The 26627-nt window shown below is 55.2% G+C and overlaps 1 protein-coding gene across 6 annotated transcripts in view; it reads left to right on the top strand.

Annotated features, from left to right (window-relative positions):
- Smyd3 (SET and MYND domain containing 3) overlaps nt 1-26627 on the top strand; it is a 401196-nt gene that overhangs the window by 342090 nt on the left and 32479 nt on the right. For all 6 annotated transcript variants that reach the window (XR_011372134.1, XM_070023183.1, XM_070023182.1 and 3 more), the window contains 2 exons: nt 11533-11620; nt 16485-16659. Coding sequence is in view for 5 of the 6 variants with exons in the window: in XM_070023183.1 (XP_069879284.1) it covers nt 11533-11620; nt 16485-16659 (263 nt within the window). In the remaining variant the exon portion in view is untranslated. The remainder of the gene's footprint in view (nt 1-11532; nt 11621-16484; nt 16660-26627) is intronic.

The following is a 26627-nucleotide window of genomic DNA, read 5'->3' as shown; positions in this document are numbered from 1 at the left end:
CCAGTTCTGCCATTGGTTTGCATGCTTCAGCCTCACTGCTTCGAGAGGCTCTCACGGGGGCCACAGCAAGGCTCCGGGTGTTCCTCACCTGTTTTTTCCCACAGCACCCCATTTCCCCTTCTCACAAATGCTGTGTGTGATTCCTCCTTGCTGTGTTCCTGTTCTCCAGTATGCCCATGTTGCCCAGCACAACACAGAATGAGTGTGTGTCGCTGGGCTGACTAAACAGAACGGGTGCAGTTATTAGCCAGGCACAGAGCTGAGCACAGTAGGAAGATCCAAACCGATCTCTGTTCCCGGAGGCTTCCCGAAGTCTCTAAGAGGCCTTTCAGGAAGGGAGATTGTTTTGGTTTGGTTTGGTTTGGTTGGTAGTACTGGGAGTTGAACTCAAGGTCTCAACCTTGCCAGGCTGGCACTTTTCCGCATGAACCATGCCTCCAGCACCTTCTGCATGGGTTATTTTCAAAGTAAGGCTGGCCTGCTTGTACTTCCCTGCGTCACACCTGGCGGGCGCGCATTGCTGCGCCCAGCTGTTGTGCTCCGCGTGGTGCTGGTTGAGATGGGGTCTCAGGAACTTCCTCTAGCTCAGTCCCCCAGTCTCTACCTCCCAAGTAGCTAGGCTTACCGGCTTGAGCCAGTGCGTCCAGCTAGGCAGGGAGGTTCTTACCGCTGCTTTGCAAACAGTGCCGAGCCCTGGGCACGCGGCCGCGCGTCTCCCTCCGCCTGCGCGGGAGCCATCCACCCAGGCAGCGCGCGCTTCCCAGCGCCGCGTCAGTGGGCCTCTCCGGGCACAGCCTGTGCCCAGCATTCGTTCTGTCTTCCCAAAACGCGCTTCCAGGGCTCGGGGGTCACTCTTCAATCAACAGGCCTAGTTGTAGCATGCGTAGATGTGAACATTTTCATCCGAGGAGGAGTGTGAAGTAGAATCCACACAAGCCCAGTGGAGGAGATCTGTTCAGTTCTGTAGTTAACCAAGTGAAAAGAAGCCCTTCCCCGGGGCCTGTGTGCCTCAGGCAGGGCCCCCTGGGCGGGTGCCGGACGGAGGGGTGCTTCCAGCGGAGAAGAGGTCTGCAGGCAGCCTACGGCGTCTCTAGGCAGAGGGCCCCACTCCAGGCCACTGTGACCGGAAGTCCAGCTATCCCACCCACTAAAACCTGCCTGTTGCCATGGGCCTCAGGCTCCTAGTGCCTCCCGTGAGCAAGACAGGAAGAGAGAATAGGTTTCTCATCCCCCCGCCCGGCCTTAGATACTTGCATATTTGAGGCTGTGCGTATAGCAGAGAAGCCCACCTCTACCGCTTTTTAGTTCTTTAAACTTGAGGATGTTAGTGCATCTTTTCAGCTGCAGCTGTCATTAGAGCCTTGAGTGGTTTTTCACCTCGTTCAAATGATTTTAAAGGTAAAGCATTAAATTAGCACAATACTCCTCGATCGTGTCGTGGTTGTTATTTGATCCAGCCTCTTCTGTACAGTAGGGAAAATGGTTCCTACCAAGAACAGATCCCCGTGTGGCAGTGTCCATGCTGACGCGTGGTCAGTGGTTCAGCCGGCCAGAAACGCTGCTGCATGTCCTCCTTGTCTGCATAGATGACCGTGACAGACGTGGCCAAAGAAGCCTCCAGAGCCTGGGTTCGGGTGGGCAGGACACACCATGACAGCGTTCATAACGTCCTCCCGCCACCCCAACGTGTACCTCATCCGCAACCCAAGATGGGAACTTTTCCAAAAGAATTGCTGTGCTCGCCTCTGCGAATAATTCCTCTTGGGAGAAAGAAGGCCAGAGCCTTCTGTGGCCTTGATACCGTCTCACCTGCCCCGGGCTCGGCAGGGCCTGCAGATTCATTACAAAACAGAAGTGCGTGCGTGGAAAGCTGCAGGGGAGCGGTGGAGGCGCGGGAGCACGCCTGCACGCCTGGGCCTCCCCGGCCAGGGACCCGCTCAGCTGACGGAAGTTGCAGAAGGGCAGTTCCCTTCGTTCCTGTTATGTGCTCCCCCCCCCCCCCCGTACCTTTCCCACCGGTGGATGACGTCCGCGGCGCGTCCCGCTGCGGTGCGTCCCGCTGCGGCGCGTCTGCTGCGGCGCGTCTACTGCGGTGCGTCCCGCTGCTGCGTGTCCCGCTGCGGTGCATCCCCCTGCGGTGCTGCGGTGCGTCCCGCTGCTGCGTGTCCCGCTGCGGTGCATCCCCCTGCGGTGCGTCTGCTGCGGCGCGTCTACTGCGGTGCGTCCCGCTGCGGTGCGTCCCGCTGCGGCGCGTCTGCTGCGGTGCTGCGGTGCGTCTACTGCGGTGCGTCCCGCTGCGGTGCATCCCCCTGCGGTGCGTCTGCTGCGGCGCGTCTGCTGCGGTGCGTCCCGCTGCGGTGCGTCCCCCGTCTGCTGCGGTGCGTCTGCTGCGGCGCGTCTGCTGCGGTGCGTCCCGCTGCGGTGCATCCCGCTGCGGCGTGTCCCGCTGCGGCGCGTCTGCTGCGGTGCATCCCGCTGCGGTGCGTCCCACTGCGGTGCGTCCCGCTGCGGCGTGTCCCGCTGCGGTGCATCCCCCTGCGGTGCGTCTGCTGCGGCGCGTCCCGCTGCGGTGCGTCTGCTGCGGTGCTGCGGTGCGTCCGTCCCCGCTGCTCTGCACCTGTGATGCTGAGCGCTGATCTTTGCGGGCACTGCGCTGCCCCACACCCGCCTTCTGCCCGCTCCCTCCCTGCCAACTTTGTGTCCTCAGCTGACCCGTCTTCATTCTGCACCGCGTGCCGTGCCTGCCACTCCGTCCTCCGCAGGCCCGCTCGCTCCGGATGGCTGTTGAGCAGTTCTAAGCCACTGGCCTAAGATGCCTCACCTCCCCCAACACCGCTGCACACCGCTGCCCCCGCCCTGCCCGCTCCCTCCCCTCCGCCTCAGGGGGCTAGGTCCCGGCACCCACCCCACCACAGCCCCGCCCGCCTCCCACTGCCCTGCGGGTGAACGTCCCACAGGGAACTCGGCCCTCCCCAGCTCCCCCTCCTTCATCCCGATCACACCCGAAGGCTTCATCACACCCCAGTCACAGGAGCCACGTGCTAGGCCACTGCCCCGGTGTCCCCTCCTCTCCACCAAGCGGACTCCAAGTCACCGCCTTCCTGTAACCTGTGTGGCGGCGCCTCTGCCTTATTCCGGCTGGTGCCGAGCTTTCAACATTGCTGTGGCCTTACCTGACTGGTCCTCCTGCCCCCAGGCAGGTGTTCTCCACCTAGACATCTGAAAACACACGTTAATACTTCACCTCCTCCTCCTCCGTCGTCTTCTCGAGATCCCTTCCCCCGCCTGGTTTTCCCCGCCTCTTCAGCCTCTCACGTGAGCCTCCTCTTTCCCTCAGAAGCGTGTAACCGCCATCCCCGTGGCTCTCGGAAGCAGGACTCCAGTAAAAGGGGGAGCTCAGGTTCTGGCGCCTCACTGGCTTTCCCTCCCCTTTCCTCCCGTGGCTCCGGGGCTGTTCTCCCCGCCCCGCCGGCCCCCTGCTCCTGCAGGGTGAAGGTGCCCATGCTGCTCTGTCAGAGCCACATCAGAATCGAGTCACTGCTGTGACCTCTCAGCCCTGGCCGGAGCCCAGGGAGGTGGAGGCCGCCTCCGGGCGCCTCCCTGCTGTTCCCGCACCACCACGTGGCAGGCCAAGGACAGCGAAGGGCCCACCCCGGTCCGTGCCACCACTGAGCACATTGTCCACAGCAGAGAGCGTGGGGAGGAGTGGGGAGGCGAGTGGGCGGGGAGGGGATCCTGGAGCTGGCAGTGGGGCTGGAGCAGATGGCGCGGCCCTGGCGGGCAGCCTGGTCCTGAGTACAAGTGGTTACAGTCACCCCGGAGCATGAAGCAGGGGTGGGGGTGGGGGCAAGCGTGCCTCCCACAGGTGTGGGAGGGGAAGGAGGCCGCCGCAGCCTCCCACACAGGATTGCAGCCTGCCACACAGGATTGCAGCCTGCCACACAGGATTGCAGCCTGCCACACAGGATTGCAGCCTGCCACACAGGATTGCAGCCTCCCACACAGGATTGCAGCCTCCCACACAGGATTGCAGCCTCCGGCACGGGGTGAGCCACTCCGGGGCCTGCCCTGCCCGCAGGGCCGTGAGCAGCTCAGGTCCCCCAGGGCTACTCCCAAGGTTCCTACTTGTTTACTTCCAGAAGCCCTTATGTGTTCTAGTGTATAAACATGTTCTACGCTAAGGTCTCACTCAGAGTCACGTGCAAAGTTAAGTGGTTTCAAAACAGCCTGTCTGTTACGGTCTAGGACTGTGTAACTTGGACCAACAAAGGATAACCCCAAAGCAAAATGAAAAGGATCAAGAGGCATGCCCTCTGTACCCCCAAATCCTGGTTTGATGATGTTCCTGATCCCTGCTGGTACCTGAATGAGCACACGGGAGACCCTGTGCCACCAGCTGGGGGATCTAGTGCAGGGCGCCAGGCTGTGCTCCCAGTGCCCGGGGGGGGGGGGGGGCTGGGTCTTCCCAGGAGGAGTGGCTGGCGTCTGCTTCCAGCTCCCCACCCCTTCCCCACGCTCCTCAAGTCTTGGGGGAGATCCCCACCCTGCGTGGAGTGGGGCACCCTCTGCCTGCTCCCTGGCAACATTTCCGAAGCCCCATCAGAGCTCGGCTCCGCGTGGCGGTCCCTGCGCTGGGCGTCACGCGCCTGGTTTACGAGACAGTTACAGGGGAGTGGAGGGGGCAGGGCACACACACGGCCAGAGCTTTTATCTTGGATGTTACACAGAGGTCCCCTGGCCGGGGGCCAGCGTGGAGTTACCGGAATATGAGATGCAGACGCGTGCATTCTGTCGCCCGGCGCCAGGCCCTCCGGTTGGGGGGCACAGAAGAGCTGCGCTGTGCTCCCCCTCCCAAGGCCGAGTTAGGAACGCAGGCCCAGGGACTGCCCGGAGTGGGCCCCACCCCCGGCCCTCCAGACTAATTTCCCTGGCTTGGGATTGTTCTAGAACATTTTAGGGAATGTTAACCTTTTCCACTGGGAGACAAATGCATTCCAGATCTCTCTCTCTTTTTTTAAAGTAAAACTGCAGCATCGAGTGTGTCCCTCAGATGTGGCCTTGTCCTTGTGAACTTTTTGACGCATGGTCTGAGGATTTCAGGGCAGCCACGTGTGGGGCTGAGAATGCGCCGTCCCCCTCCGGACCGCAGACGCAGATGTGAGCAAAGGGCCGTGTCTAGTGCCATCTCCCCCGGGTCCCCATGGTCAGCCCAGTGGGATGTGCCCAGCCCCGCGTCCAGCACGCCCCAAGCTCCCCCCCTTCCCCCCCGACTGGGACCGTAGGTAAGTGATCTCCCATGCTTGTCTGCTTCAGGAGAAAGCAGCGCCGTGCCCGCCTGGTCTGGAACGTCATCCAGGGTAGCCATACCCACGGAGGTTCGTGGAGGCTGTCCGTGGGTTCTGTGACCGTGGCAGCTTGGCAGCGTTGGGTATAGCCTTGGGTCTGGAGCAGGGGATGTACGAGAAAACACAGCAGAAATAGAAAGAGGGAGAGAAAGGAACCAAGGGGTTTGCAATTCGTTTGTGCAGCCACATAGCCCAAAGTCGCTCCCATCAGAATTTCAGGTCTCCCAGCATGCACCGCAGACGCCTCTGCTTGGGTGACTAATGGAGCAGGATGCCTGGGCCCATCTCCATGGAAACCCCGATCGACTTCTCACCTGGGGAGGGCCAGGGGAAGGCCAGGCGGTGCTGGTGGCGGTGGCACGGCTCTCCAGCAGCAGGGCTGGCACTGAGGGTGGCCTCCATGGTTCCTTCCTCTGTGCTGGGGGCGTTGGAGTCGTGGAATCCCTTCCTCCTCCCCTCCCAAGAGGAGATGGGAACCAAACCCAGGCCTGGCCCAGGCCTGGCCACAGACCCACGCCAGCCCTTCCTGTCTGAACCACCCTGAGCAGCCGCTCTCGCCTGTCCGCTCCTTGCTGCCCCTCGTCCTGACCCCACCCTGTTGGGCTACAGTTTCCAGCAATTTCCTGTCTGTGCTTAGCCAAGAGTGGAAACAGCTGCTCCCAGAGAAGGAAACAGCGAAGACGCCGGAGACAAGGCTGTGGTGTTCGTCTCGCTAAATTAAAAGCCGCCCTGGAATGGGGGTGCATTTCATCTGAAGAGCTGTTGCCCTTAGAACCATTTTCCTGTAAAATCCTTGCCTTTTCCCCAGGTCCCAGCCTCCCCCTGTGCTTGCGCAGCCAGCGAGGCCGGCGATGGGACGGCCGGAGTCGGGCGTCCACAGCCGTGCACGGCCACCCGCTGGCCTTCCGCCGCGGACGCTGAGCAGCGGGCTGGGAGGCCTCGCCGGGCCGGGCCGAGGCCCGAGGGGTTCCCAGGAAGGCTCTCCTCTGCCCGGGATCTTCCTTGCGTGTGTGCTGGCCAGGCCGTGCCGAGCGTGGACCCCGGGCGCCCACCGCCGGAGCCGTGCGGGTGCTGGCTTCGAACCCACGCTACACTGCGGATGTAGGCGTGCTCTGTGAACTGGATGGGGATCCCCCTGCAGAGCAGAGGAGTGGGCGTGGCTCCGCAGAACGCGGGCATAGTCTGAGGGTGGGCGTGGCTCCGCAGGACTGTGGGCGTGGTCTTGCGGGTGGGCGTGGCTCCGCAGAACCTCAGGCATAGTCTGTGATGGTGGGCGTGGCTCAGCAGGACTGTGGGCGTGGTCTTGCGGGTGGGCGTGGCTCCGCAGAACCTCAGGCATGGTCTGTGAGGGTGGGCGTGGCTCCGCAGGACTGTGGGCGTGGTCTTGTGGGTGGGCGTGGCTCCGCAGGACTGGGCATAGTCTGCGAGGGTGGGCGTGGCTCCGCAGGACTGTGGGCGTGGTCTCGCAAGGCAGGCGTGGCTCCGCAGGACCCTGACTATATCACAGCATGCAGACCCCTCGGTCCACCGAGCCAGGCTGACTCTAGTCAGCCCCTGTTGTCCACTGGCCCTGGCCCCGACTGCTGCCGACCAAGGTTCTAGAGAAGCAGCGTCAGGGGTGCTTCTACTGAGGGTGGGTACCGCTGAAGAAAGAGGGCTTCAGGAAGGTTCTCGGAGAGGCCTGGCTCAGAAAGAGGTGGCCTAGGCACGGCGGTGGCACCAGGGTTCACGAGCAGCTGAACAGAAGTGCGGCAGTCAGAGCCTGGGCTGGGAAGCTTGCCTCCCTCCCCTACCCCGCCGTGGTGCTCCTCATGCCCATTGATGGTCGGGGCTCCATACAGGGTGACCGCTCCATTCTTAGCCACTGCGTTTCTGCTGTAGGAAAGAGCCGTTTTCCCCTCAAGTGGAATCTAAACAGCTTTCAGCTGGCTTTGCCAGCGGACATGGAAATTGGTTGCAGCAGAGATGGCATTGTATATTAATCCACAACTCCCACCAACCAGAACACTGCAGTCAAACACACAGCAAATTAAACTTTATTTCCCTCGTGATTTTGAATTTTGAGACTTCCCAGTCTCCTGAGTGCAAACACTGTACTTGAACTTTAGGAAAAAAACCACAAAAATCCCTTCTTCCTCTTTTGAAGACTAGAAATACTGAATTACTGGAAAGTTTATAAATGCTCATTACCTGTGTTTCATGTCCTACATTCATCTGTCTCCAGTCTAGGCTAGTTGGGGTTTACATGAGGATTGGGTAACAGGAAGCACTGGGGAGGAAAGAGCCTTTCTCCTTTTCATTTTCTGTTAATAAGAACCATCTGAAAGTAGCTCAGGGCACATGTTCGGTCTCCAGCCCTTATGCATCAGGCTTCTCAGATGCTGGACGGGAGCCGGATGGACGCATCTGCTGTGCTACCTGGCGTGGAACCCGCAGTGCTCGGCAGCCTCCTGGACTTCACAGTCACACCGTGGAAGAACGTGACTGCTGACCCGGCAGGTGCACTTCCTGCTCAGAAACCCAAAAGAAGCATGCTGCCAGCTGATGTGGAGGTCAGAGTCTCTTGTACCATGGGTACCTGTTTTTACAGTTGAGCTGTCTGCGGTGTTGATTGAGCGACTCATGAGGCGATGTGGATGGCCTCTGCTCCACTCAGGGACGTGGTCCACGCACCTCTTGGCCAAAGGAAGCCAAGAGGCAACAAGGCCGGCTCTGGGCTGAGTGCAGCCTTGCCTGCCCCCCCTACAGCCTTCTTACTGCCATGCTTCTGGGACTGGAAAGCAATTGCCAAGCCCGCCTGCTCTTCTGCTCATTGAATAAGGGCTTAGGGGTCAGCCCACGAGAACAGCTAATCTGATTATCCTCGCTGCTGGTGGAGTTTGTTATGAATCTAATTCCCATGTGGAATGGCCCAGTTCCGGGCCACGTCTCACCCTGCCTGATGGAAGCGTCGCTAGGGCTCTGCGTTGGAGGGTTTTACTTTTTTTTTTTTAACACTGTTTAGACACTAGGATGTTTTGAATTTGTTAAGGCCCAGATTTAAGCTTTAACTTGGAAGCAACCGCCAGGGGCGGGGCATTCAGACCCACTGAGGGTGTAGCAGGATGACATAAGACAGAGCTGGCCTTGAACCCTGCCTGGCTGATGAGGCCAAAGGCCACCAGCACAGTTCCTTAAGCTTTCTTGTGCCTCACCAGGTACCGATGCTTCACGGGACGCCGTGAGGAATTACTGAGCTAATACAAGGGCCATCCGGAGAGTTACCCACTGCAGGTCCTCCCTCTTCCGGGAGCATGCAGCTCTCTGAAGCAAGCTCGCGGCTCTGTGCTGAGCGTTCAGAGGCCGGGAGCCCCGTGTTCCATGCACACAGCTGATGCTTAGCTGGGGAAGCCCTGGCGTGCCCAGGCAGCCTCCTGCAGCCCCTGGGCTCATTCTGGAGCGCCACAGGCCCCGCTGCTGCCTGGGCTCTGAAGCACTTGCTGTCCTTGCCCTGTCTTCTCTCCTCTGCCCCCTGCAGACCCCTGCTCAAACGCCATCTTACTTGGGTGGGTTTTGCTCAACCCGGGAGCCCTCGTCTGTCTCTCTCTGCCCCCACCTCAGCATCAACACTGGGAGGGCCTTGACTCTTTCACAGCTCCACCCCTGTGCCTCCAGCTTGGCCTAGTAGGCATGGGGAAGATGGGTGCTCAGAACAGTTCACACCATGTACACGGCAGCCTGTGCAAAGGCCCCGCGGCCAGGAATGCACAAGGCACCTCAGAGACTGTTACAGTGACAGATACAGACTCCGAGACAAAGGCACCATGCTCATCTCCTGCATGCTGCCCCTGGATGGGGGGAGGAGGGGGCACCCCCCGCTTACCTCTTCCAGCATGGGAAGCTGCTGAGATTCCTTGGCCTGTTCCCTCCCCTTACACCAACAGCCTCTCCCACCTCCTCCTCTTCTCTGAGGCCATCACAGGGATGCGGGCCCCGGCGATCTAGGCAGCTCCCCATTTTAAGGCCAGCCAGTGACATCCGCAATCCTGTGTGCCCCTGAGTTTCCCTTCCCTGGGCCACAGCACTACAGATTCTGGGCTCCTCCAGGGCTGAATATCTTGCCTTCCCCGGAACTAACAAGTCAGATGCTCTTCTCAGAGCCCGGGGCTTGAACTGGCGCAGTGACACCCAGAAGTGGAGCACAGAATCCCGGGGACTGCCAGCAAGAGCCTGGAGCGGGAGTGGCATCTAGAGGGAGACGCTGTCGGGCTTCTTCAGGGCATGGCGTTACCCCCCCCCCCGGGCACGTGTGAGTGGTGCTCACTTTTGTCCCGTGCGTGCGCACAGACGCTCAGGTGACACGTCTGACCTGGGATCTCGGTTCTGCGGTTCTCAGCGGCCTGGTGTTTTCCTGCTTTCTTGGACAGGGTCCGCGGGACTCATTCTGTCATTCTGTTTCCCAGGAGGCCCGTTAGGTGACTCCAGGGGCGTCCGGGCACTCTGGGAAGGTCTGTCCCCTCGCTTTACCCCGACTCCGCCCCCAGGATGGTGTGCCTCCCCTCCCCCCCCCCACACTGGGCCCCTGGGAACTGAACACGGCAGAGAGCAGGGTCGGGCAGCATTTCCAGGCCAGCAGACGCCCTGGGGTCAGTGCTGCGCTGCATGCTGTCCACCGCTTGCCTGCCCTGCGTGAGGAGCTGGGATCTTTATTGCATTTAATTTGAAGTGCTTTAAATGTAAATGGCCACCTGACGCTGTTGGCCGACTCATTCATGGAGCAGTATGCCCTGGGGAACGGGGCCACGCCGAGGATGCCGATGCCGGACCGATACGCACAGCACCGGGAAGGGACCGAGCAGCTGTGAACTTCCCATCCGCGCTCAGGGTTTGGACAGGCCGCACAATGTCTCTGAGCCCAGGTTTCAGGTTGATAATGGTCTCGGGGGTGCAGAGGCGACCCCTCAAGGGGACAGGGAGACCATTTTCCTCTCAGTTGCTTAGAATGGCTGCAAACCGGCAAAACTCAGACCCATTTCTGTTTCTCCCACGGCTGAGCCCCCACCCCGCCCATGTGTTGCCACACGTCACACGGAACAGCCGTGAAGATCAGCAGGACGCAGTTCTGGGCCACGCGGTCTGAGTCACTCAGTGAACATGCTGATCGCGTAGCTGCTGCGTGAGGCCCGGCGCGATGCCGGAGAGACGGAGCTGGGGCCTCGAGCTAAGCGGGACGCACACTGAAGCAACGGTTCCTCATCTGTTTATTTTGAATCCTTTCGTTGAATGTTAGAGTTTGTTTCTAATTTTCACAGAAGTCAGAGTTAGTCACCTGGGTGTGCAGTGCAGTGGTGGGTAACTTCACACTTCGTTACGACGTGATCTGAAGGCTTCCTCATGAATCATTTTTTAACTCGGTCTCTTTCCTTTGTCTTTCACATAGCAGTTTTACTGAGCAATAAAGCTTAACACGGTTTGCTCAGTTTAAAGTGGGTTTCGTAGTCTATTACAGAGTTGTGTAGCCAGCAGCCCAGCGAGTTAGCACGTTTCTGTCCCTTGGCAATCACTGCGCATTGCCTGGGCCACCGCTAGCTCTTCTCCGTGCCTGCGTTCCCCCTCCCCACCCCCGCCACTCATCCCCCTCATGGGTGTCTGGTGACTGTCTCTTGGTGTTATCTTTTTAGGTTCATGCACGTTGTAGCAGATACTAGCCCTCCGTTTACGCTACTGTTGCATAATGTCCCACTGGACTTTACTCTCTACCCTTTCGTGAGTTGATGGACGTTTCGGTTGTCTTCACTTTTTGGCTATTGTGAACCATGAATAATCAGTGTACAAGTTTTTTTCGAGCGTGATTTCGTTCCTCTTGGCCTGTGTCTGGCGTTGCCAATGGGGGGTGGCAAGGTGGCCCTGGGCTACACGGCTGAGGGACCGGAAAGTCTGTCGTTGTGTCAGGGTGTGTTGCCACCAGGTGAATGTGAGCACTTTGATTTCTCTGCATCCCTTCCTGCTTCCTGTTGACGAGGTACACTAGTGGGTATGAAAACGCTCACTGTGGCTTTGAACTGCTGATGTTGAGCGTCTTCCCAGCGCATGTGCTCATAGGCTGTTCATATGTTTTCCTTGGAGAAATGTCTGTTCAGATCCTTTGCTCACTGCATAATGAGTTATTTGTCTTTTTCCCTCCTATCTTTCAACTTGGCCTGTGCAGGATGCTGACATGCTAGCCGGTGATGAGCAAGTGTGGAAGGAAGTCCGAGAATCACTGAAGAAGATTGAAGAATTGAAGGCACAGTGGCGTATCCTTTCGCCGGACTCTTGGGATTGCTTGGTTATTGCTTGGTTGTTGGGGTAATGAGGACAGTGGCAGGGTTAGACCTCTCCATAAGTCTTCCTCGGTGTCCTGGCCTCAGGCTGCATCTCTGGACCCACCCGTTGTTTGGAAGATTGTTGTAAGATCATCAGGAGAGCCTTGCCACCAGTAGTTAACGTGGCCTAGTTGTAGTAGCAGAGGTGGCAGTAGTTTCTTTATGTGTAAATGGTAACAAACTCCTATATTCCCTTCCTCTCCTATTCACCTTCATTCTCAAGAGCATAGAATCCTTGTGACCTAATAACATGGACACCCGGACCCAGGAGACTGACCGTACAGCAAGAGAATTCCGCACAATAAATTCCCCTAGCATAAATGGTGAGGAACACGGGCGGGTCAAAGTTCAGCACGGGAGCAGCACACGGTGGAGGTCTCTGGAAAGGCCCCTGGTGCCTGGCCATGTTGAGGGTGTGTTGAGTCGGGCCAGCGTCGGCACAGGCCAACACCGAGGAGCCCGCTGCCAGGAGAGGGCAGAGTGTGCAGCAGGCGCCATGGTACAAAAGAGACTTCAGGATGGAAAAACAGTAGCCAGTGCTCATCAGACCCTGGAGCTAATTGTACTGTAGGCATGAAGAAAATCTACAGTGGGGTGGGGTTTTTTGATGATTATGAGGGACAGGGACAGTCGGTAGGTGGATGTTTCCACTTTTCAAGGTAAAGTACATCATTTCACAAATCTGTTGTCCAGTGAGCAGGTTGGCAGTCTGACTTGAGGATATAGAGTTGGTCAACAAGGAACATAAAAGAAAACCGAGCACCTGGATCCTGTCTAGATCCACTAAGCAGGTGTGCCAGAGAGCTGTGGGCTTTTTGATAAGGTGTGTACCTAGATTTCACAAAGGAGTTTGAAAAGAGGTGAAGAAGGTTATATTAGGTACCAGCAAACCAGATGTCCTACTGAGTGGTCCGATCGCCACAGTGAGAGAATGAAGCCAGTTAGTTGCTGTCACCATGACTGTCCCCACATCAGGCTGGGTCAGCCTGGGATTCGGCAACTGTAGTGAGAGTCAAAGGCCCAGGCTCATCAAATCCCAGAGGAGTGTGAAAAGTGGACAGGACGGCAGAGAGTATACCCCAAAAGAGTATGAATGGAAAGGGGGCAGAGAGTAGACCGGAGACTCAAGAACCCAGCAGACTCCTGGAAGTTTGAAGGGTAGCTGAGCTTTAAAACGCATATAAAGTTTTCTGTTTCAGTCTAGAAGTTCAGGTCTGTAAATATGCATAAAGCTTAACAGCAGAACATGCGAAGGAATTATTGGGCTGTGACAAGTAGCAAAATGTAATAAGAATATGAAAAACAGTTGTGATCGTGGACTGCAGAGATGTAGATCACAAAATAAGATTAATAGCACCGGGTGCTGGTGGCTCACACCTGTCATCCTAGCATCCTACTCAGGAGGCTGAGGTCTGAGGATTACGGTTCAAAGCCAGCCTGGGCAGGAAAGTCTATGAGACTCTTATCTCCAATAAACCCAGAAAACTGGAAGTGGCACTGTGGCTCAAGTGGTAGAGTGCTCGCCTTGAGCTGAAGAGCTGAGGGACAGTGCCCAGGCCCAGAGTTCAAGCCCCAGGACTGGGGGAAAAAAAAAAGATTATCTAGCATGGGATGTGATCACACATGCAGTGTCCTGTTCACGTTGGGGTGGGGGACATGACTAGGCCGTGTTAACACGTTCTGAGCCTACCAGAGTCGGGTGGACTGGAAGAACAGAGTAAACAGCCAACTCTAGGAGCAAGAGGCCCAGGTTCACAGGCCAGGGCCGTGATGCTGCGGGGGAGTGAGCTCCTCTTCGGTGGTTTGTGTATGGAAGTAGGGGCCATGGACAGCCAAGCCATGAGTCACTCTCAGCGGGAGAGGCTTTACTGAAAACTGACTCCGTGCCAGGCACTTTGCTGACCCAAATTTACCTTGGGCCGAAATTAGGAGACAGAGCACTGCACTCACAACTCTCACATGCGTGTTAGTTCCTGCTTAGGGAAGGTGGCTTTGTCAAGAGGGACTGTGGGCCTTGAAGAGGCCCTGCGGTCACTGGGAGCTGCCCTCCCTCCAAGGGGATTGTGGGAGCCCGGTCTCCTGGTCTCCCACTGCTTCTGGGGTTCAGCTGTGAGCACTTGCTCTGACCCACGTTCACTCCATGCCATCTGGCGCCTCCCCACACACCACCCAGTGTGGCACCTGATGTGGGACTTGGGCCTTCACAACCGTGCACCAGAACAAACCCGATTTTACTTCACAAGTAGCCTGAGTCCGGTATTTCATTATGGTGGTAAAGCTGACTAATACACATTTGCCATAGAGAGAGATGCTCGTAGGAGCAGCAAACGCACAGCAGTAATTTGGGGGGTTAAGAAGGGGGCAGTGTCAGGTGCCGGTGGCTCACGCCTGTCATCCTAGCTACTCAAGAGGCTGAGTCCTGAGGATCACAGTTCAAAGCCAGCCCAGGCAAGAAAGTCCATGAAACTCTTATCTCCAGTGAACCACCAGAAAACCAGAAGTGGCGCTGTGGCTCAAGTGGTAGAGTGCTCACCTTGAGCTGAAGAGCTGAGGGACAGCGCCCAGGCCCAGAGTTCAAGACCCACCACCAACTGACCAAAAAATGAAGAGGAAGAGAAGGAGGGGGGGGTGGGGAGGAAGGAGCAGCAACTGTGCCGTGTGGGAGGATAGGAGTCAGGCTAACTAACGGCGAGGGAAATCTGCCCCGCAGAGGCATGCCGTGCAGAGGAAGCGCGCCAGCTGTTTGTAGGAGAGCAGGAGGCGTGTTGAGCGCTGGCTCCCGTGAGCAGGGGAGCCGCGGCGTGTGCGGATGATCGGGGTTCACTGGTGAGAGGACGCTGCAGCATGGCGGGCCTCAGGAGAATAATGGGATTAGCTGAACAAGATCTCTGGTCTGATTCCCAGGCATGCCGGCTCCCTTTTCTCTTTTCCACAAGCCTGTGGTCATCTGAGCATGCCCAGAGGAAAGGGGTCTGTCCTGGCACCTCTGTGCGCCGTCTCTGGCCCCACATCTGGTGGAACGCACCCCCTGACTGGAACAGAGTGACTGGTAGCCCGCACTTCACAGGTGCCGGGGACTAAATTCTCAGCAAACACACACTGGCATTCGCGCGGGGGAAAAGCCTCTTAGTGAACATTATTCCGTTTCTCTGCTCACTGGGGTGCTGTGCAGGAAAGGTTTGCCAAGAGGCGGGTGCCAGTATTCTTCAGGAAGCCTGGCATCATGCTCTCCAGCTCATGGGGAGTTGCGGTAGACGAGTTCTGTGCCTGGCTGCAGAATGTCACATCTGGTTTCAGTGCTAAGGCTTGTCACCTCAAACCCCTTTCAAAAGAGTGGGAACACCTAGCAATGAAAGACAGGTAACAGCACAGCCCAATATTAACGTAAGGCGCGTGTCTGCCGCGGCAGTCGCTCCTGACGGACCGTTCGTCAGGTCTAATCCTGCGGTGAAGCCACCGAGGTTAGCCGGCAGTCTGTTCCAGAATCAGGCCCTGCCTGGGAAACGGCCCCGGCAGCCTCTGGGGACCCGCTCGGCCGCGTGGACACCTCGCCGGACGGACACCGAGGCTCCTCGCACTCTGACTGTTCTCTGCACACAGCCCTTTGCCTCCGTAGGACTGTGGTGCTTGGGGCTCCCAGCGTGGTGTGCGGGGCACGGGGCCTGTGGGAGGCAGCGCCTGATTCCACAGCCACGACGCCCGGCGGGCAGGGAGGCCGGCGCCCGGTCTGTGTCGCTCTTCTCTGTGCCCATGACAGGGCTCCCCACGACCCTCGGAGCACTGCCGGGATCACGACCCTTCACAGACCCCCCTCATTCCACTCACCGCGACCCGCAGCATGTCCAAGCACGTTGACCACACAGCTGGCTCAGGGAACCAGCATCATCCGCCCTCAGACTTCGCCACGGCTGCTGCAGCTGAAATGTTCAGACACTTCCCCGGTTGCACTCGGACGGGGCCGCGCCACCCTGGCCGGCGTGGAGCGAGGCTGGTTCCCAGCCAGCCCCCCTCGGCCTCCATGGAGTGGGAAGCTGTGCGTGCCCACGCAGTCCACAGGGGCTGGACGCCAGCGCCTCCTGCGGCAGCCTCCGCCCTCTGACGGACGGCCTCGGTGAAACAGGGAATGCTGGGTGTGTTGGTGCACTATCACCAGAGAGAGAGGGGGAGAGCACCGGGGCTGAGGGCGGGCTCCGCGCTCCTCGCCCTTCTCTTTGTTCACAGTTTGTCCTCATAAGACATAATTTTGGATTGGGGTTTGCTTCACTTTTGCCTAATAATTTTTTAAAAAACAAATACAAATCGATGCAGCAGCAGCTGCTCTGGTGCAGGCGGTGGGTTGTGTGTGTTTGGATGCGTGTGTGCCCGAGACTCGAGCACCATGGAGACGAAGGGGAGGCCTCTCCTGTGCCATGGAATCCTCCAGAGCCGCCCTCGTCCAGCGTCACATGGGGCGCAGATGCTGACAAGAGGAGATCACGTTAAACCGAACAAGATCGTGCGTCCTGAAAGTTGAATGAACAGCCTCCTTCACTTCATGGCCAGGCTCAGGGAGAATGTGTGCCGCAAGAGCGGTTCTTTGGGAAGGTGGAGCCCAGAGCACAGGCCTGGATGGAGATGGTTTATTGATGTCAACAGAATTTACCTCGCCAGGCCGCCGCTTAAACGTGCCTTTGTTTCCCGAGTGTTTTCCGGGGCGCGCGCACGCGGCGGCGCGGGCTCCCCTCGGTGCGGGAGCTCGTCAGCCTCCACAGAACCTCATTTTACTTTAGTCTTTCCTTAACGAAGGGTAATGCAGAGTGGGAGCAGGTTCTGGCCCTGTGCCAGGCGAGCATCAGCAGCAACTCTGAGCGGCTCCCGGACCTCAATATCTACCAGCTCAAGGTGCTGGACTGCGCCATGGACGCCTGCATCCACCTGGGCCTCCTGGAGGAGGCGCTCTTCTACGGCATGCGCACCATGGAACCCTACCGGTGAGTGCAGCCCCGCCGCGGGCGGGGGGGGGGTGCGGGGCTGGGGGAGGGGGCAGGCGTGGGGCCCGAGAGCCAGCCTGACCCTTCACCCACGTGTGCATCTGTCACCGTGGATCGCCACCGTGGGTGGGCACGGGCTGTGCATTGGTTTGTGCTGTGGGTGTGCACCGTGGTTGTACACGTGGGCCACCTGTGACCCTGGAGCCTGCTCAGAGCCTCATCCAAGCAGGGGAGGAGCTGTCGAGGGTTCTTCCCTCCTTTCCCTCCATTTCCTCCACTCCCCCTCCCCATCTCTGTTCTCCCTCTTCTTTCTTCGCCTCTTCCGCCCCCTCTTTACCCCTCTTCTCTTCCCTTCCCTCTTGGTTTTCTTGCCTCTCTTTCTGCCTCTTCTTTTGAGGCAGGGTCTTACTCCTTGGCCAGGCCGAGTGGGGTCCTGTGCCTCACGTGTCAGTCTGCACATGCGGATGACAGGTGCACACGGGCAGTGGTGCCGTGTGCAGGCCTGGCCCCAGCTCTTCCAGGCTGCTGGGGATGTTGCTCCTAGGCATTCTGGGAACTCAGGAGCTTGAGCAGAGGGCAGCGTGGAGGCAGAGTGGCGCCAGCCTGGCGCTGTGGAGGTTGGAATCCCGGTCCGCCAAGGGCTAAGAACATAGTTGTAGGAGTCGGAAGGAAGGAGAGGCACGGAGACAGAGGAGCTGTGCGTGCGGCTGGCCTCCCCGTCTCGGTCATGGAGCAGAGTGCCTGGGAAGCGCTCGGGCATGGAGGGGCTGTTCTCAGAGAGATGGCCGCCATCCTGAGGAAAGCCGGGCTCCTAGCTCAGCCGTCCGTGGACAGCCTGTCCGCCCAGCAGGTGCGCAGGGGCCGCCCAGACCAGACATGCGCAGCCAGCCTGGACGGACCTGCCCGTGGGAGCGTCCCGCAGAGCAGGAATGCCAGGTGGGCACAGCCCAGGCTGCTCCCACCTCCTGGAGGAGGAGCTTCTCGAGGCTGGGGGCATGCCCCGGGACCAGCGGCAGCAGAGGTGGGCCTGGGTGCAGCTAGCTAGGCCTGTGGGCTGGAGCAGGCCCAGGGTGTGAGGGCGTGGCCGGGAGCAGTGGTGCGGCGTGCCCTTGCGTGTGTTCAGGCTTCGTGGGCAGCGGCTGCGTCAGCTGTGGTGGAATCCGCAGTTCTGGGATCCAGCCTGTGAGTCAGCCTTGATCAGATGCCCAGCAGGGGCCTCGGGATCAGACCGGAGTCTTTCCGGTGAGCAGAGAAAGACGTGCTCAGTGTGGCCTGTTCTCCACACAGATGGGACAGGTCCCCAGAGGCGGGGTGTCACCAGGAGAGACGGCGGGGAGCACCAGGCTGGACGCGGCTGCAGGTGGAGAGAATCCTCCATCCTGCTGGTCACCAGCCTCCCATTCCCGGCTGGTGCGCCCCGCAGCCTCCCCGCCCGCCTCCCCTCCCACCCGGGACACCCTGCCAGGCTGCGCCCACGCGCGGCCGTGCAGTGAGGATGCCAGCCTGCCGGGACTCCCAGGCGCTCGCTCCTTCGTGACCGGCAGCGTGGCTGGCTTCCGCTCCTGCGTGCTTGGTGTTCGCAGGTCCCACCCAGTCCTCACCCTGACGCCACATCCCAGGCCTCCCTCGGTTCCTCTTCCTGCTGCAGAGTGCTCTGCGGCGCGCTCCGCCTGCTCTGACTTGTAGGAGAAATGGCCATCATGATCCAACAGCTAGGAGCAGCCAGGCGCGTCTCCCTGGAAGCAGGGGCTGCATCCGCGTGGGTCAGATGCCTGCAGGTCTCTTAACAGTCTCGGGGAGGAGGCGCGGTGTGGAAGCTGGCTGCGTTCCCATCCATCCGCTGTGGGTGAGCGGGGAGCGCGGTGCCTGCTGCCCGCTGCCTGCACGCCGCCCTGGGCCGCGAGGGCTGCCCTCATCTTCAGCCAGGGACGTAGGTGGTCCGCTCGGCCTGGATTTGCCATCACTGCTTTCCAGGGTGAGTATGCTGCTCACCACGCCCAGGCCGAGGCCTCAGCTCCCGTGAGTGCGCCACCCTCCCCTGGGCCGCACGGTCCCTGCTGCCGTGGAGGATGCCCTCGTCCTACCGCTCTGTCGTCCAGTTTCACTCAGTAGGTTTTCCCGGTTTTTAGGATGCAATATAATACTATTGCTTTCACAAAGCAGGTTAGAAATGGGTTCGTCAAACGTCTGATCATTAGTAGTACCTCCTGAGAGGGTCTGTGTGCAGATCCACAATTCTGCTCACGGCGCGTGCCCTTTACCAACCTGAAGATAGTTCAGAGAGAACTCGAGACACATCTCAATTCTAAAATGAGTCAGGTGCCAACAGTTAGTTGCCAATTGTTTTTTCTTAGAATTTGGGGTGCGCTTTCCTTCTGGAGATAGTGCCACAAAGCATGGGAATCCTAGCCTGGCCAGAGCTCCACCCCCCTGCATCTCACCAAGAATGTAGAGAATGAGGTGGGGCAGGGCAGGAATTGAACACAGGTTATCTTTAAATTATGTGGCACATTAACTTAAATAAGAATTAAGTTTGATTCTTTTTAGAGTGTGATAGATGCGGAATCCTTTTGGATCTTAAGGTGACTCTCAGAACATGGACACGCTGTTACTTTAGACAGTCCCACGCCCCCTCCCGGGTACCCCCCCTCCCGGGTACCCCCCCCCGCAACCTCCCCACAACCAGAAGGCCACCTAGGCTGCACAAGAAACGGTCACTTCTCGTTAGCACCAGCTTGGACCAGGTGCTTCTAACAGTGTCCGTGAGGCCCGTTCCAGATCCAGACTCCCGCAGAGAGACGAAGATCACCCTCACCTCCAAATACTTGTCCCATGACCCAAAGATCACCAAGGTGAGAGACTGCTTTCCTGAAATGTCCTTTGCTGTGAGTGGCTACTCTGCACACACCCCAGCGCCACTCCTGACTCAGCCTCTTCCTAGAGTCTACGAGAAGTGAGCGCGGGCAGGCCGGGGTTGCCAGCGCCGCTCACCGCGGGCAGGCCGGGGTTGCCAGCGCCGCTCACGCACACGACAGCCCCTGTGGCTCCTCGCTTAGCCCTTCCCCCTCCGCAGAGTTCTTGGGAGGCTCAGCCCATCCGGCAGTTACACTTACCCAGCATGGTGAAAAATGGGGAGCAGAGGGAAGCCAAGATTTCTCCTTAATAGTCACAAAGAAGGGAAGTGGGGATCCTTCTCTAGCCTGTGGTTTCTATTTCCTTTTTTCACTTTCCAGTGGAGTAGAAGCACCTGTCAGCTCCTCAGCACCAGCCTCTTACTCTTTTTTTTTTTTTTTTTGCCAGTCCTGGGGCTTGAACTCAGGGCCTGGGCGCTGTCCCTGAGCCTCTTTTGCTCAAAGCCAGCATTCCACCACTTGATCCACAGCACCACTTCTGGCTGTTTTCTATATATGTGGTACTGAGGAATGGAACCCAGGGCTTCATGCATGCAAGGCAAACACTACCACTGAGCCACCTTCCCAGCCCCAGCCTCTTAATCGTAACTGAAATGTATTTGAGCTCATGAATATACCATAAACTTGAGATCTATCCCCATGTCTTCCGCCATTCATCAGTGATGTCAGACAATGCTGTGATTAACGTCTCTGTACTTGATTCTCTGTGTACGGATGCAGTTGGATCCATAAAGTCCTTATGACACATGTCTAAATGCCAGCTTGCTACATCATAAAGTTTGCTTGTTTTTCACTGTGGTGTGTTAAATTGTACTTAGTAAGGATTTCCTTGTGACATTTCCATTCATGTATATGATGTATTTTGATTACACTCACTCTGTATTACTCTTATCCCTTACTCCTCTGCTCCCTCTTCCCTAGCCCTCTTACTTCCTTAGCAATCCTCCTTTTACTTTCATGACATTCTTTTTATTTTGTTTCCTCCTAGCTCTGGCAAATGATAGAAAACATGTACTACTTGGTTTATTTCACACAGCGCAGTGATCTCCAGTACTGCCCATTTCCCAGTAAACTATAATTTCCCAGTAAAATATAATTTCACCCCCTTTAATGACTAGGTAAAATCCCTTTGTATACATTATGCCACGTTTGCTTTATCCATCTGTCCATTGATGGCCACCTAGGCTGGTTCCATAATTCGGCTCTTGTGAATAATGCTGAGATAAATGTGGGTGTGCACGTATCCCTGCGGTAAGCTGACTTTAATTCTTTATAGTACACACCAAAGTGGTATAGATGGATTATATGGGAGTTCTGTTTTCAGTTTAAGGAGCTCCATATTGCTTTCCGCAGAGCCGCGGTGATGGAGCTGGTGGCCCTCCCACCAGCAGTGCCAGAGCGCCTTCCCCTCCACCTTCTCCCCTGCGTTCTTGTCACTTTCCGTGTAGTGGCCATTCTGACGGAGTTATTTGCATTTCCTTCATGGCTAAGGATGTTGAATTTTTTTGCATATATTTATTGGCCACTTGTACTTTTTTTTTCATTTTTACTTCTTGATTTGAAATGTATCTGTTCGATTCCTTTGTACATTTATTGATTGGATTTTATTTGGGCATTTTGTGTCTTGAGATCTTTAGATATCAATCGTCTGACAGATGACTATTTGGAGAAAATACAGCCTCTTCTGTCGGTTGTCTTTTCAATTGGACGCAATCCTTTTATCAGTCTTGGCTCTTACTGCCTGAGCTATTGCGGTCCTTTTCAGAAAGCTTCTACCCCTATATCCTGAAATGTTCCTCTTAAGTTTTCACCTAGTAGCTACAAATTCTCAAGCCTTACGTGAAGTTTCTCATCCATTTTGAGTTGACTTTTTTATAGGGTGAGAGATGGAATCTACTTTCAGTCTTCTATCTGTGGCTATACAGTTTCTCTGGCACCACTATTGAAAGGAACTTCGCAGCGTCTGTCTTGGATATCCTTGTCAGGAATCAGATGGCAGTAGTTTCTGAATCTTCTGTCAGTCTATGTATCTTGTTTCATTCCAGTACTATGCTTTTTTTCTTACTATGGCTCTACAGTATACTTTGAAGTCAGGTATTATAATACCTCTAACACTGCTCTTTATGCAAAGGCTTACTTTTGCTATTCGAGGTTGTGAATGTTCCCATATGGATTTTAGAATTGATTTTTTTTGTTATTCCTGTGGGGAAAAAATGTCATTTGGATTTTGATGGGAATCACATTGAACCAAATTGCTTTTGGTAGCGCGCCCATCTTATAAATATTTAGTTTGCAGATCCGTGACTGTTTCAGGTCCTTCGCTCTTGTCTGTCTTCTTCAGCTTTTCGTTGGTGCCTTGTAGTGCATCTTTGCTTAAGTTTATGCCTCAGTATCTTTAGACACTTGTAATTTGTTGTTGCTGTATAGAAAAGCTCCTTGTTTTTGTTTGTTAAATTTGTATCCTGCTACTTTGCTGAAAGCATATGAGCTCTAAGCCCTTTACTAGAGCGTTTAGGGTCTTTTAAGTATAAGATCACATCACCTACAAGTAGGAATAATTTGACTTCTTTATTTTTTAAATTTTTTTCTCTTGCTTTATTGCTAGGGCTACCAGTGGCTCTACTGGGCATCTGTGGCTTGGTCCTGATATTCAAGGAAATGATTTCAGTTTTCCCCCTGAATGTACAATTTGGGCTAGAGATTTATTATATGTAGTGTTTATGATGTTGAAATGTAAAACTTCTGTTCCTAGATTCTTTAGGGCTTTTATCATGAAAAGTTGTTGGATTCATAATGCATTGTTAAAAGGCAACTCCCAACTATGTAAAAATAATTTTTGTTCTTGTTGCCAGTTCTGGGGCTTGAACTCAGAGCCTGGGCACTGTCCCTGAGCTTCTTTTGCTCAAGGCTAGGACTCTAGCACTTGAGCCACAGCACCACTTCTGGCTTTTTTTTGTTTATGTGGTGTTGAAGAATAGAACCCAGGGCTTCATGCAGTGCTAGGCAAGCATTCTACCACTAAGCCACATTTCTAGCCCAAGATAATTAAAAAAAAAAGTTGTTGGAGTTTGTAAAAGTTTTTTCCGCACCTATTAGATAAGACATATTTACCTACTTGTTGATTGATTTGTGGTACTGGGATTTTCAACTCAGGGCTTTGTGCTTGCGAGACAGGTGCTTTATCTCCAGACTTTTTGCTTTGGCTATTTTTGAGCTGGGTCTCACTTTTTTCCAGGCTATCCTAGACTCTGAACCATTTGTGTTTCCTGCTGCAGCTAAGATGATAGGTGTAAGCCAGAATAGCTAAGATGATAGGTGTAAGCCAGCATACTCAGTGTTTTCAGCTGAGTTTTGTCTGAGGAACTTTTTTGCCTAGACTTGTCTCAAACCACAGTCCTCCCAATCTCAGCCTCCCATGTAGCTGGGATGATGGGGCCGTATCACTGTGTCCAGCTGTTGGTTGAGTTGAGGTCTCATGAACCCTTTACCTTGAACTACAGTCCTTCTGATCTGTGTCTTCCAAATAGCTTGGATTAGAGGTGTGGCCATGGATGCCAGGTTTATTTATTTCTGTATGTTAAACCATAGGTGCATGTATATGGATATGTTCATTGATTTCTGTATGTTAAATCATAGGTGCATGTATATTGATATGTTCATTGATTTGTGTATGTTAAGCCATCCTTGCATTCCTGGACTGAAGTCAACTTGATCATGACGTATGATCTTTTTATATCTGTTACTGAGATCAATTTGTAAACCCTTTATTGGAGATTTTTCCCTCTATGCTCATCAAGGAACTTGCCCTATAGTATTTTGATTTATTTTTTGTTTCTTATCAAGTTTTGGTATTAGGATAACACTAGCATCACAGAATGAGTTTGGAAGTGTTGTTTCCCTTTATATTGTGAAGCAGGTTGAGAGGCATTGATGTCAGTTTTTTATAGGTGTGTGATTATCAGCAATGAGTCCATTTGGTCCTCAGCTTTTCTGAGTTAGAAGGTTTTGTTTTACTATTTAAATCTCATTCCTCATTATTGTTTAAGTTTTGTATCTTCTTGGTTCAATTTTAATAGGTCATTATGTGTACAAAAATGTCTTTTTTTCTTTCAGATTCCTCAACTTCTTGGAGTACAAGTTTTCAGAATACTGTAATAATTCTCTGTATTTCAGTGGTATCTTCTTATTCTTTTCAGATACAAACTCTTTGTTTCTTTGATCATTTGCATTGTTTAATTAGTTTTCATTTCATTAATTTCCTCTCTGATCTTTACTAATTTTGGGATTAACTTGTCCTTATTTTTCTAAGACCTTAGAAAAATATCATCAGGTTACTTAAGAATTCTCTAATTTTTTAATGAAGGCTTATATAGCTGGAGACCAGTCTGACATACTTCCATTGAATCTCATAGGTTCTGGTATATGTGTTTTACTTTTCATTTGCATACAAGAACTGTTTATTTCCCTCTTACTTCTCTGACAATCTCCCTCCTGAAGCTCACCACAGCCTCAGGGCTGTTTGTGCGGTGGACTGGGGGTGATGGGCTTCTGTCCTTGCTCTGTCCTTGCAGAGTTACCGACTTCCATGTCCTTTGCTTTCCCGCGCCCCTACAACTTAAGCTTCTCAATAGGTCTGCCTCAGAGACTCTCACCATTCCTCATCCAGGACATCTGTATAGCCATCTCACACCCACACACTGTATCCGAGTGTCCCTTGTCTCTTGTTTGCAGGTTCCCTGAGTACCTTAGTCTCAAACATTAGCCCCGTCTTCCCCTCTCAAGAGGGCACCCGCTATGGCTTCCCGGTGCCTGCCTGCCCCGGAGTCACTGGCCTGCCCAAGCCCACGCTGGATCCGAGGCTTGTCAGGACTCTGTGTCGGATCTGGCAGTCTGGTCACCAGGCTGGCCTGGCTTTACGCTGCGGGGCTTCAAACTGTTTAACCCTTTCATTGCTCCATGGCTTTTCCCTCATTCATTTTTCTGATGCTCTTCCCCCCTCCCCCAAACTACATTATCTTCTTAGTTACCCTGACTCTTCTCATTCATAGAGTTCCAGAGGAAGCTTCTAACCAACCATCTTAACCCTAAAGCAGCTTAACTTTGATACTCATCTTAAATGTGGTTAATTCCCCAAAACTTATCCCCCCAAAGCTTCCCTTCTGTGACGCCGTCCCTCCCTCGCCTCCCGTCCCTGGCTCTTTGCCTCACCTCCTGGCATGCGTCACCCTCATCTTCCCACAGGTGTCCAGATCTTGAGCCCCTGAGCGGGGCCAGGACACGGGGCTCCCGCGTGGACAGGCCCGGGACACCCGGGCTCCTGGGTGGGCAGGCCGAGGACACTGGGCCTGTGCGCTCCCAGTCGCCGCCTTTCGCTTTTCTGGAGGATGAATCTTTCCAACAAGCATGGAGTCGGCTCAACTCCAGTTTTCCCACGTCTCCCTGCGGACGCCCTGGCCCCAGTGTGCAGAGTTGAGGGGACTGGATCTTGTTGCGACAGTCCCCAAAGCGGTCCTCCCAACCCGCCTCCCACGGAGCTGGGGAGACAGGAGGGAGGTATGCAGTGGGGGCGGTCACTAACGTTCAGAAACGAGGGCGTTTCAAGTCTGCAGCTGTCTAGAATTTTCACCCTGCTGGGGAATGGCGCAGTTCTGCCAGTGGCCGCCCCTCCTTCCCTCTCCCCCCTCCCGCCCCCTCCCGCAGCCAGAACGGAGGCTTCTGACCCCACCTTACCCGACTGCGAGACCCCGACAGGAAGCCTGCCCCACCCCGAGATACTCTGCCAAACACGTTCTCATGGTAAGGATCTGAAAAGCGTGCAGCCAGTTTCACTTGGAGACAGGAGGAGGAAGTAGACTGGCGGCCAGCATCAGGCAGAGAGGCCTTCTCACCAGCCCCACGCCGGCTCTGACCCGTGCCACCAGCCCCCAGCACACGCTCCGCCTGACCCCCGGCCCCCAGCACACGCTCTGTCCACCAGCCCCCAGCACACGCTCCGCCTGACCCCCGGCCCCCAGCACACACTCCGCCTGACCCCCAGCCCCCAGCACACACTCTGACCTCCAGCCCCCAGCACACGCTCTGTCCACCAGCCCCCAGCACACGCTCCGCCTGACCCCCAGCCCCCAGCACATGCTCTGACTTCCAGCCCCCAGCACACGCTCCGCCTGACCTCCAGCCCCCAGCACATGCTCTGACTTCCAGCCGCTTCAGAAGTGCTCCCCAAAGTAGGCTCCCTGGGGCAGATTTTCCCCTGCGTTTGGGAAAACGCTAGATTTGACAACATGGCTTCAGGTCACTTTGCTAAAGCCTGAGGATCCAAAGGCAGATCATTTCTCCACCAAGAACCTCCCGCCAGGTGTGACACAGTCACCGGGGACAGAGTTCCGTGGGGAATGTCCCATTAGATCACCTTATTACCTAACGCTGAGATGCTCCCTGAGTCTTCAGCAAAGCCAGTCCTGCCAGCGATGCCGGCCGTGCCTGCAGTCCTACCCTTGGGAGGCTGGGACAGGAGGATTGTGACTTCGAGTCCAGCCTGAGCAACACAGTGAGACCCTGTCTCAAGATCAAAACTAACCGAAAATGCCAGGGACGGGACAAAGTAGCATCCCGAGTCACTTGGAGACTTCTTGGAAGAAATCCTGCTTTCCTGAGTTGGGTATTTAATATGTGACAGGATGTTTGAGCAGCATTTGACTTCCTTTATGTGTTTTGAAATGTTATTTTCTTTTTAAAATATAAGCATTTTAATATGTTCTTTGACTAATTCCTAAGTAGCTTATTAGCCTTCATTTTGAATTTCTATCAATTTAGAATTTAAATTAGATTTCTGTATATTTAAAATCCTGATGGGTTCAGGATTTGAATTTGTATTTGATTTAAATGCTTAATTGCTAGAAATAGAAAATTAAGACTGATAGGCAACTGGAGGGTTGATGAGACAAATAAATTCAAAATGCTGGAAAATTTTAAAGCTGAAAAAAAGTCTTCAGAGCCAGACACACCAGTGGCTCACATCTGTAATCCTCGCTACTCGCATCTGTAACCTTAGCTGCT

The sequence above is a fragment of the Dipodomys merriami genome, unplaced genomic scaffold (assembly GCF_024711535.1).
Source record: "Dipodomys merriami isolate MVZ:Mamm:240054 unplaced genomic scaffold, mDipMer1.0.p SCAF_158, whole genome shotgun sequence".
NCBI classification, from domain to species: Eukaryota; Metazoa; Chordata; class Mammalia; order Rodentia; family Heteromyidae; genus Dipodomys; species Dipodomys merriami.
The sequence above is the reverse complement of the archived record's forward strand: the minus strand, read 5'-3'. Positions and strand labels throughout refer to the sequence as shown.